The following is a 12,503-nucleotide window of genomic DNA, read 5'->3' on the forward strand; positions in this document are numbered from 1 at the left end:
ACTATACAATATGGATCGTTCAATTAAACTAGGAGAGTCCCTGAAACCATTTTTTTAAAGCAGTTTGTTTTGTTTGTTTGCAAATGTGTGATCACAAGATGACAAAAAAATCCTTTAGGGAAAAAGGATTCATAGATTTTAGTGAGTCACATCAAGAAGAAAATTGTGTCTCTGCATGTCCTCCACTGAAGCCAACATTACAGAAGATTCCTGATATAAATAGAGGAAAACTATTTTTCTAAAATCTTAAAATTTCTATCTTAATATAGAAGGATTTTTGCTACCCGCATCAAAAACCCTGAAAGCTCCAATTACTAATTCATTTTCCCTCAAAACAATGATGAGCAGCATCCCAGACAGACAACAAGCTTGGAAGCTGAATAAAAAACCCTTATCATCCAGGAACTCCAAATAAGAGTGTACCTTAGACTCTTCCCTATAATACAATGTTGTGATACACTTGACCAACGTTCTATGGAAGTACAAAGGATAAGAATAGATGGTTTCTGAAGTAGAAACAGTACTTTGGCAAGATGAGAAGTTGGGAGAACGGGCATCCCAGAGCAAAGCTTCCTCCTAAGCAAAGCGTGAAGTTTAAAACACATGAACTGATTTGGAAAGAACAAGACTATAAAATGCATAAAGGTGGGTTGGCGGAGTATGAAGCTGTAAAGACCAGTCGTGACGGGCCTTAGGGCGCATGCGAGATAGTTTAGAATTTCTCCCAAAGTCAATGAGGCGACATCCCAGGGATATTCTTGAGCAAGGACGTGACGATGAGAATTTTAGGAGGGTCCCAGTGGAAGGGTCAGCCTGCAGGGGCACTGGGGCCTGACCTCTGGAAGCCAGTTAGAGGGCCCGTGTAACTGCTTGAGTGAGAAGTTGACGCTGGTGTGACCAGAACAATGAAACGAGAGGGGATTTCCGTGATACCTCAGAGGGAGCATGGGTAGGAACCGGACCAGATGTGGAGGGAGAAGGATCACCAAAGACGGACATGCCATTTCTAGCTTGAGTGACTAGGTGGTGAGGCTATGAACCAAGGAAGGAAATACAGGATAATGTTGGAAAACTTATGGAACTAGTCACGTAAAAACTATTCTTTATATATTCACAGTGGAGAAAATACTATAACATCCAAACTAAAAGTACAGTACGCCCAGGTGAGCAGGGAAAAAGACATCAACTTTGGCTTTTTCCATTTAGAAAAAGCATACTTATCCTACTTAGCTAAATCCACTGCCAACACTCCACTTTTCATATGGTAAAGCTCATTAAGCTTCTTCGGTTATAGATGTCCATCCTCTCATTTCTTTGGTTAATTAGTTCCTATGGATATCCTGTATCTGTGAATCAGATCTCCCTAAACTCTAGAAATTAAATCGTGATGCAAAATTTCATTTTCTCCTCAGAGGGCACAAGTGTTAGAGTTCCCATTGGTTCATGTATAGGCCCTTAGAAACTATCAGGAAGGGATTGTACGATTCTCTTCATGTGAAGGCAGAGAGTACAGAGGATCAAAGGCAACTTCTTCGCATTGTGCTATAATTCGGGCCCCCTAAATCTTCCAGAAGAAGTGGTCAGTACAGAAGAGTTAGAGCCGGCCTGGTGTAAAGAGGAGTCAGACTGCGGATGTGCAGCAGTTACCAGTGAGAACTAGCTGGGCAGGGCTGGGAGGTATAAAAGAAGGAAAACAAACTCAGAGGAATGCATCAGTTACCTTCGACGTCACAACTCAGGTAGTTCCGCACTTCATTCAAAATGAAATTGATATCTTCTTCCGAAGGAATGGGATGGTGTGTGACATCAGTTGGCGTGTCAGTAGTGCCAGCTATAGTCATCTTTTGCCAGGGTAAGAAGAAGATAACGCGCCCATCACTGGTTGCTGGGTCAAGAAGTCCCATGCTCTCGGGGCTGATATAAAAAAAAGGGTTATACATTTCTGAAATTAGTAGAAGTTTAGTCCTATATCTGCATTGTAAAAACAACTTTATTCACTAATTGTCATATAAGCAAACAAGAAACACGTGAACTATTACTTTTACTGCCAATGCTCTACTGTAGAAATTCCTAAAGGAAAAAAATAATTTTGGTAACAAAAAAGAATGGAGCAAGTGTGATAATAAAATTCACAGCAGAACCAGCCCTCCCCATTTCAACAATGCAAGGTTAATTAAGAAAGTGGACTTCACCTTCCAATTGTTTGGTTTTTTTATATTCCTTGGACCATTCACATCAGATAATGTCAGTGGGATAAATGTCTCTAATTCCTTTTATGATGGTCAATTAAGGAGAGCTCTTCAACCTTTTTTCAAGTCTAAGAAAAGTATTTTCCTGGGACATTTGACATTTGGCACATCTTTCAGCATAAGGTCTCAGAAGTACATGAGAAAAGCCAGGGGTCTAAGTTTCTAGAAACTAAAATGTAATCAAAAAGTTCTTTACTCTTTTGTAACCTAGATGGACTTATACCACTTCACCAAATATGAGGTTTCTCACTTTATTTCAATTCTACAGAAACCTCAAGAAGTACATCAATGAGAAAAGGGCTCATTTTATCCTACTACCTAAATAAGAACGTATCAGGACAAGGTCAAAAAGGAAAGGGATATCTTAGCAATGACAGTCTTTAAAAAGAAGTAAGAGCCTAAAGTATTACGCTATTAAATCAAGGTTCAAGGATGCCTCTTCGGACAGATTACATAAAAATCTTCCAAAATATTAGTAATTTTCACTAAATGTGTACTTAATATTCTCAAACCAAAGCATAAAACATACTTGAAACAACAGGCAACTATAAATACATATTAACAAACCCTGTTAAATTGTGTCAGTAGATCAGTAGAATCTATTATTTTAATGTATTCATTAACCATTCAAAGAAATTTGGAGAAGTTGATAAAGGGTGGGAGGGATCTTGATGTCTCGTGCTTATAGAGTCCCTGCAAAGCCTTAGTTACTGAATTCTCATAGCAAGCCGATTTTAACAGTATCTTCAGCTTCCATTAATGAAATTTCTTAAATAAAAAACACAATTCCATTTGGTTTAAGTAAGTTTCAACAAGCCCCTCCCATACCCACAAATTTTAAAGGGCGAACAGTCAACTTTTTATGTTTATTATTCCTTTGAAAAAAAGTGTGTTTTTTTTTAAACTCCTATTGATTCATTTTTGTAAGGATGAGAGACTAACAACGGTTTAAAAACAAACCAAAATAGTTATTTCGTGAAAAAGAAGTCTAGGAGCCCCAGACAGCCCAGTTGGTAGAACACATGATTCTTGATGTTGGGGTCATGACTTAAAACTCACGTTGGGCATACAGCTTACTTTAAAAAAGTATAAAAAATTAAAAAATAAAGATCTACAAAATAACTTGTTTAAAAAGAAAAAAGAAATGTATAATCAGCTTAGCTAGCGCACCTTCTTTATGTAAACCACAAGGAGTAGGAGTCTTTCTTTGCAAAGACCCATCAGTTCCATGAAATGCTGCCATTTCCACACATCCTTTGTATAAAGCAACACTGTCTACAGCACACATGAGAGACACCAAGAGAGTGGGCCACAGTTCTATTTAGCATATACAGAAAGCACCACAGAAAAGTGTCAATCATTTAAGCTTTCAGCTAAGATCTCATCTTCACTCAGTCCCTTACTTAAAGAAAATAATTTACTTTCATTTTTGTATGTTGAAAACTACAAGGAGAGAATATTTTATATGTTTTTTTTTTTGCTTTGTGTTTGTCCTAAGTCTCCCTTAAAAATCTTAAAAGAAACTAGTTAATTATGTATTTTGTAAGCAATTGATTTGATCCTGGATTAATATATCCTTACATTAAATCAGTCACTTTGGGACTGGTAATTAACTCATTCAGAGTTCAAGTTTTCAATGTGATCAACAGTACCACGTTGGGAAAAAAAAAGGAGAAATTCCATATCCTAATGTTTAAGGAGCCCACTATATGTTGGTGTGTATATATACATATATACACATATATATATTTTTTTTAATTTATTTACTTGACAGACAGAGATCACGAGTAGGCAGAGAGGCAGGCAGAGAGAGAGGAGGAAGCAGGCTCCCCGAGGAGCAGAGAGCCTGATGCGGGGCTCGATCCCAGGACTCTGGGATCATGACCTGAGCCGAAGGCAGAGGCTTTAACCCACTGAGCCACCCAGGCGCCCCTATGTTGGTATATTTTATGTATGATCATTTTATGGACCAGATATCATACAATGTGCTTAAATAACCAATAAACCTGATAAACTAACATAAAATTGTAATAGTCATCGACCTAGACATGAAATGCTATTAGAAAAGCACAACTACTGGATCCTCGAAAACCTTTCAGTGCAGTAAAAGCGGTTTAAAGGGTGAAGGTGATGGTTACCAACACACACGTAACTGGAACCTGTAGAGAATCAACTGCTTAAGCAAAGACATATGTGTCAAACATAAAATTAACAGGCACAGAGGGAAGACAAAGCGCCTAATGAATGGTATAAAATTTTAAGAATCCACTTGGAAATACCTTTCATCAGTTCTAAATTACCTAATTCATACTCTCCCTTTGGGAAGAAGTTTGTTTTCTTATGAAGGATTAATTCTGCAAGGTCACGCTGAAGTTGGAAAGCGGCTATCAACGACAGTGAAAGTATGTACAGCCCAGGGAGACAGGTCTTTTTTCAATATGTATGATTCACTTGACATCAGGAGGAAAAGCTTGCTGCTAATTTATGTGCGTGTCTAGGATTAAACATAATGAACATTTTTCTCATGCAGACCACTGCCTTCCTGAAGTACCCTTATTTAAACTGAAATCAATTTATTGTTAACTACTTAGCAATCAGGGTTAGAGCTATCAGTATGCACACAGCAATAAAAAAAAAAAAAATTGGCCTCCTGTTAGAGGTAAAAGGCATCCATAGGTAGAAGGAGATTATTCTTTTCATGTATGATAGTCACTTGTTGCATTGTTGTTGCTTTCGAAAGAGCATCTAGCCACAACTCTGATGAAAATTACAGATTTGTTCTTAGTGTCAGCTAAAGAGTACCTTTAAAAATAAATGATTTCTGTTGGCTAGGTTTCCTGAAATTAAAATAATGCAAACAAGAAAGTTGCTGCTGTGCATGTGTACATTAGGGTCATTACAAGCTTAATAAATAACACGATGATACTCCCAAAACAACCCAACAGAGCATACACATGGTCCTTGCTCTGTATTTTACCAGCCTACCCCCAACAAATCAGTGGCTACTGAACTTACTGCATTTCTAAACTGATCAGGTGCTAGTGGAAATATTAGGCCTTAGGTCCCACCAGTCAGTTTATAGGGCTGCCCCAGGAGGCCTGACTCACCCCCTCCCCACCCTGAAGACCTAGTCAAACCCTTGAGCTCTAATGGAGTATGACTAATGGATGAGCCCAGAGAGGCATTTCAGTCTGACCCCACCCAAGAGAATGAGTTGATATGGAAAGCAAAACCATCCCTCTGGGATGCCTTAAGGTCAGTGCTAAAGAAGGAATAAATCCTTAACCCAGGCCATAATCCCAAATGGAGGGGCAACAGACCTCAAATGTGAGGTAGGCTGCAAACCACTCCTCTAAGGTTTCCGACAGGATGTACAGTGGTTAGAGTTCAAAGTGCTAAAAGTGGGGACCTTCATTTCTCTCAAAGTAGCATGAGATCCCTTACTGCATCTGAAGCAGGCCCAACTGTCACTAATACTTTCATGATTCATGGAGAGGGACCCTGAAGCTAATGACAAATCTGGGGGGATTATGAAAGGCATTCCAATTTGAAAATACTACATCCAGGTGATACATATTTATATTTCTTTGAAAACACCGACCTCCTCTGTTATTAGCATGTTATGAAGTAAAGTGCAGAACTATATGTGTAGTGTAACCTCTTTCACATAAAATATTTAAAAGGACAGACGACAGTTGTGCAAGTATAAACACACAATTTTACAGAAGGAATCATCAGGAAATGTTATGGATTACCAGAGAAGAACTAAAGTGAGGGAAAAGGTAGGGAACATGAGAAAGAAGAGAGACTCTCACTCTTCATTTTGTATCTTTCTATTTTTCCACAGTGATTACTTTTACTTATTCCCTTTTGTACATAGGGGCTATCTGAGCACTAAAACGAAGAATCATATTTGGTTTTCCTATTTTAACTTCTCTATATTAAAAATATCCCTTAGACGTGTTACACTAAACTTTGACTTTAAAAAAAGCGACAATCTCAATTTGGGCAAGTTAACACATTCAAAAATACTTACTGGTCACTATACGTGCCAGACATGTCATGAAGAGTAGTCTATAAAATGGATATAAAATAATCAATCAGAGAAGGACAATTATCATATAATCTCTCTGATATGAGGAGTTAGAGAAACAAGACAGGGGACCATAGGGGAAGGAACTGAAAATGAAACAAGATGAAACCAGAGAGGGAAACAAACCATAAGAGACTCTTAATGTCAGGAAACAAACTGAGGGTTGCTGGAACTGGGGGCGGGGGGGCGGGGAGGCTGGGTGATGGACCCTGGGGAGGGTATGTGCTATGGTGAGTGCTGTGAATTGTGTAAGACTGATGATTCACAGACCTATATCCCTGAAACAAATAATACATTATATGTTAATTAAAAAAATAATTGAAGGATCGCTGTCAAAATATATACAAATTAGGTACTATCATGAGATAAATAGCCAGAAGCTGAAAGAAGTAACTTGCCAAGGTCACGCAGTCAGCAAGAGGTAAAGTGATGAACAGCAAGTTCTATACTTCTGTACCAAGGTATCACCTTAATTTACCCTCTGTCTGCCCATTTTAATGATGGGTAAGGTTTACAAAATAAATTGGCCCGTTCCAACTGATGTCATTATTAAGTGGAAGAATTAACATAGGGGATAATAAGTCCTCTGATAATCATGGGGCAATAGTGAAGAAAACATGAAACGTAATACCCAAGAGATTATATTGAATCGACTAAGATCCAAACAAATATGATAATGTGTGTGTCCATAGTTCAGATATTATATCTATAGTCTAAAAGATATTTTAAAGAAACAAACCCCTCCAGAAAAACTTACAAACGAGCTGTCCTTGCATATTTTAATCCAATAGAAAATAAATGCATATAATTATGAATGGAACTATAGTTGAAGATTTTCTATATACAAGAAACATTTGCATATTTCCACATATTTACTTCTCTCCTTCTCATTTAATTAAACTCTGGCTCGCAGTTTTTAAAACTCTATTTAAAGTACTGCAGCACACATTTTTAGTATTGAGCCTGAAAACACCTTCTTTCTTCAGTCCTAAGTGAAAATATATTAATGGTCTACTTATTACACATAGATATTTAGAAAATAAGAAAGAAATCTTGGAAGTTGGTGGATAAAAAATAGAGTTCCATATTTTCTTGGATAGAAGTATAATATTTTTCTAGGTAGAAGTGTACAAATTAGGTGTATCTCTCAATTTAGTTACTGAAAAACTGATAATGAAGCAGCAGTATCACAGAACATAGCAGGATGACATTCCAGGAGAACATGGATATTAAACAAAATATAGATTCTGTACATCCAGTTTATCAAATATTTTTTAAAAGATTTTATTTATTTATTTGACAGACAGAGATCACAAGTAGGCAGAGAAGCAGGCAGAGAGAGAGAGAGAGAGAGAGAGAGAGAGGAGGAAGCAGGCTCCCTGCTAAGCAAAGAGCCTGATGCGAGGTTCGATCCCAGGACCCTGGTATCATGACCTGAGCCAAAGGCAGAGGCTTTCACCCACTGAGCCACCCAGGCACCCCCCCCAGTTTATCAAATATTAAAGGATTTATATAACCTTTATGGAAAGCTACAAAAATACGGAAGAGATAACTCTCATCCTAACCACATTACCTAGAAATCAGCACCTTTAACTGTTACCCATAATCACATCACCTAAAGAGAATACCCTTTAGAATACCCTTTAGTATTTCTATATACCAAGACAGTTTAAATCGTACTACACATATAACCTTGTATCCTTCACTTTAACATTGTTAGTGTTTTCTAACATCATTAGTGTTTTCCTGAAACATTAAAGTTACTTACCATTTTAATAGCTGCATAGTATTCCTTTGTGCAGCTATGACATAATTTACTCATCCATTCTATTAAGGTTAGGAATGGAAGCAGTTTCTAACATTTCTCAACAGCAAAGAGTATCATAATGGATAGCTGGAGCATAGATTATTACTCCATACAAAATTGCTAGTTTGCCTACTAGACTGACTGCATACGGAGATAAAAGTAGCACACGTGTTCCATACTCTTGGCATGGTCAATGAATTTTTTCCACAGAAGTCTTGACAGGTGCATTAGATCTAATCATTATTAATTTCTTAACTAAAATCACCTAAATGTTTCTTTTTTAATTTATTAAATTTTTCCAAAATATGTAAACACAGAACAGTTTAATGCGCCCATCACTCAACTTAAGTGATTTTCAATTAATAGCTATTTTTGTCCCATCTCTATCCTTACTCATGTCTCCTCTGGCAATTATCTCTGTTAATATGCAGATTAGGAATTATATCCAATTTTTACTTGCTGTAATATTTTTCGAAATAGACATTATAAAAGCAATAAACATACCCGTATCTGTGCGGTCCTCATTTTCAGATTCTTCATAAGCAAATTTGAGCATTTTCCAAAACTAATTTGTTGATATTTTAATTAAAATATGCCCTTGGTGGAAATTTTTTACCAAAGTCACCTTTAATACTTTAAAATTCAAAAATACTAACGCTCGATCTCTAAAGGTGAGTACAGCGAAGGAAGCACAAAAACAGGTCCCAAATCATTAATCCCAAGAAATGGGTCTTAGTGCAAGAGCTAAGAAATTCCCGTGTCTGGATTGTATTTTGTGTTTTGGGAGAGTTCTTTCACTTATTTCTCCTCATTTTGAACAGCAAGCTAGACCATCTCTTATTAAGAAAAGTGTTCTGGGAGACTAAATGCGGACGATTTCCCGCAGCCCGCACTCTGGCCACAGGCGCCCAGGGCATTCAGCTACCTGTAATAACCAGGCATCACGATGTGGACACCCGCGCTCGGCTGGCAGATCGCTGTGGCGTTCTTATCATCCATTTTACGCACGGTGTCTGTGAAAGGTCCCGTAGCATTGATAACACATTTGGCTCTCACATCAAATTCCTGCCCTGTGAAAGAAAGCAGCATCGATCACATGCCCCATTTGTTTCTCTGCTCACTGATGCTTTGGGTTGTTAATTCACCTATAAACTTGACCTATGGCGAAGTATATTGTATACCACACTAAGTGACATGAGCAGAGGAGTTACTGAAAAGCCACAAAAAGCCTTGCATCCGAGGAAATTTACCCAAACAAGACCAAGCTGAAGAAAGAGCACACCACCTCTTTACCTCAGTCCTGTCTAGTTTGCCAAGTGCCCAGCATCTGTGGGCCAAACATGAAGAAAGTGGGATAAGTGATTAAACGGCTTTCTCCTTAAAACTCAAATGTGGAAACAGCGTTAACATGAGCTGACATATATCTCAGTGCTGGTTCTTCTGTTCAAGGGTACGAGGTAATTTTGAAACCCTGACTCCGTGGCCCTAGAATCAGGACAAGGATGAAAATCTAACCAAAGTGAAAGTGATTGACTCTAACGATGGAGAAATGCACCTCCTGTGTCACTTACTTTGAAACTTGGCACATTTATTTAATGTTATTAATAACATGTTTTTGTAAAGCAAAGGGAATGCATTCATCGCTGTGGGAATTTTGTGGGTCTTATTATTATCATTATCATTATTATTATTTAACACAAAGGGGAAAAATTGCCAAGTACCACAAGGGAAAATTTGCACGTTAAACCAGTCATTGTTGACAATAAGGAATATAATTAATAGGACTCTGAAATGTGGCTTAAATAAAAGAGAAGTGACAGAAAAATTATAATTCAGTCCTTACACTGGCAAGGCAAGATGCTCAGAAATCCCACCCTGCTCCAGCCTCGGCATACCTGTGAGCACGTCCTTGCACCGCGCTCCGCTCACTCGCTCCTTCCCCGTGTGGGGGTCTGTCTTCTTGAGCAAGCTCACTACCTCCATGTAATTGGCTGTGGCAGCCCCATACCTGGCAGCAGTGAGGGCAATGGCAAGGTTCATCCGAGCGTCGTTGTGTTGTCCTGCAGCAGGGGAAAGCATCAGAGGAGGGACAGGAGTCACCTCGAGCCACAGACTGGTGGTACAGAAGTGTGTCACATCAGATATGTCACGTCGGTCCCTGTCACCCAGAATATATGTGATGGCTGGTCGGCTCTGTGGGGCATGGTTTCAAACTAGTGGCCATTCTCGGTCCGGCATTTACCCACCCCGTCACCAAGTGCACTTTGTGTCCCGCAAAAAGGGCAAAAAAAATATATAGATATATAGATAGAGATATATCCCTTTCCTCCAAGAGCTCACATCGGTTATCTGAAAATGAAGAAATAAGTAATTATTCTCACAGTTTGGGAACATATGTATATGTCAGACTTATCCCAATACAGACAACCGTATGCACGCAAGTGAAGCAATTCAAACCCTCAGAATATCTGACACCCCAACTGGTGTTGATTAACAATCTCTAGGAGTATGTGCTCTATCTAATATTCAAAATCAAGAGCTTAATCTTCCATAGACAGTCTCTCAGTATTCTACAAAAGGATTTTTCTTGGTTTGACTTTGATCAGAGCTCCTGAAAATGTAACATTTTTTTTTAATCACACATAAAAGGTAAGAAATTAAGCAGGGCAAAAATTTAATTACAGAACAATTCCTACCTGTATTGTTAAAGATTTATTGCTGAAAAATCCCAGTTAAAGAAAACTAAGGGGGAGGGGGGGGAAGATGATTAATCACTTTAAAATACTGGCATCACGAGAGACGTTTTCTATTTATTATTGCCAGTGGAGTTCACGCTGACCAGGAAGAATTACTCTACATTGCAGGGGCCAGGTTCTCTGTGCCCTGAATAATTAATTACCCAGGGCTAGATGTATTGAATCAGGGTTCAAATTCCCACACACTGGGATCAGTTCTATCAAGATAATACTGATAAAGGGATGAATTTGTAATGGATATTGTTGTTGATTTATGTTGCCAGCATACCAAACATTTAGTATAAATGGTTTATGTAAAGTTTCTTCCTTGTGATTCAGTCTGTGCAGGGCCAGAAGCTCTACATAGGTAATCTGCTCTAGCTAAAAGGGCAAAGTTATAAAGAGAGAATCAATGACCGAAGATTCTGCCACCCCTCCCCACAAACGTCTTATTCCCAAACTGCTGAACTAATACGATCAGCCAAGAATCTTTCCCTCTACTTTAAATCCTCTAGCAGTGAAGAACATATATCGAACTTCGAATGCAGAATAAGGGGTTATTTTATCCAGAAATTAATAGGATGGAAGTAGGGGGAGAAATGAACAAGAGCAGGCGTAGCTGAAGGGTAAGCGGGAAGAAAAGACGGGCAGCATTTGGATCAATTTCAACTCAGCATGACCCTCAAGTTGCCATTAAAATAGTCAGCAGATATATTTAAAGTTAAGTCTAAGAAACCAAATTCTATTAATGGAGGGCTCATTTAAAATTGGAAGATGTCCTGTCAAGTTAGAGACATGTAAACAAACCAAAGAAACTAAATAAAAATTCCATTATAGATCTTCTCTCTAAACTACAGAGATTACGCGTCTAAACCAAAGAGAAGAGCCATCCTGTCCAATCCTTCTCCTAGATTTATGTATATAACCATGAAATGCCCTGTGGGTGGCACAAGAAATCCAAGTCACGTTGTTATGGTAGGAAAACTCACACTCCACCAGGTGGCCTTGATTTATACACAGGACAAGTCTCCACGTGTAAGTTAACTATTTTAAATCCTGTATGAAGTCACTGTTCAGAGGAACCAGGCAGAAATCCCATTTGTTGATTTTTTTTCTTTTTTAAAGATTTTATTTATTTATTTGACAGACAGAGATTACAAGTGGGCAGAGAGAGGCGGGGGGAAGCAGGCTCCCAGCTGAGCAGAGAGCCCGATGTGGGGCTCGATCCCAGGACCCTAAGATCATGACCTGGGCCGAAGGCAGAGACTTAACCCACTGAGCCTCCAGGCACCCCAGAAATCCCATTTGTTAACTAACAGATTATTTTGTAAAGTAATATATCTAGTACATACTTATCTAGTAATAAAACTCGAATCTTTGAAAATCCAAAATCTCTCTTTTATAACCTTTTCAAAATATAAAATCTCAATGGAACAGCACTGCTATACTGTATCAAGCTCTGTTGCTTCTGTACTAATACCCCCTCCATTAGCTCCAAATCCCGATACTTTTTAAAGTAAACAAAAGCGACCTCAGTTAAAAGTGTGAGAAGGAAAGGAGTTTCTTTGGTCCTTATTTTCTATTCATTTTCCATGCCCACCCTGCTTCCTGGCAGCCCT

The 12,503-nt window shown here is 38.4% G+C and overlaps 1 protein-coding gene across 4 annotated transcripts in view; it reads right to left on the bottom strand.

Annotated features, from left to right (window-relative positions):
- Nucleotides 1-12,503, bottom strand: part of GPD2 (glycerol-3-phosphate dehydrogenase 2) — a 141,846-nt gene that overhangs the window by 24,588 nt on the left and 104,755 nt on the right. For all 4 annotated transcript variants that reach the window (XM_004743887.3, XM_004743886.3, XM_045066928.1 and 1 more), the window contains exons 7-9: nt 10,045-10,209; nt 9,075-9,219; nt 1,721-1,914 (exon numbers count right to left, since the gene is read on the bottom strand). In XM_004743887.3, coding sequence (XP_004743944.1) covers nt 1,721-1,914; nt 9,075-9,219; nt 10,045-10,209 — 504 coding nt within the window. The remainder of the gene's footprint in view (nt 1-1,720; nt 1,915-9,074; nt 9,220-10,044; nt 10,210-12,503) is intronic.

The sequence above is a fragment of the Mustela putorius genome, unplaced genomic scaffold (assembly GCF_011764305.1).
Source record: "Mustela putorius furo isolate JIRA1106 unplaced genomic scaffold, ASM1176430v1.1 tig00003869_pilon_pilon_pilon, whole genome shotgun sequence".
Classification (NCBI taxonomy): Eukaryota; Metazoa; Chordata; class Mammalia; order Carnivora; family Mustelidae; genus Mustela; species Mustela putorius.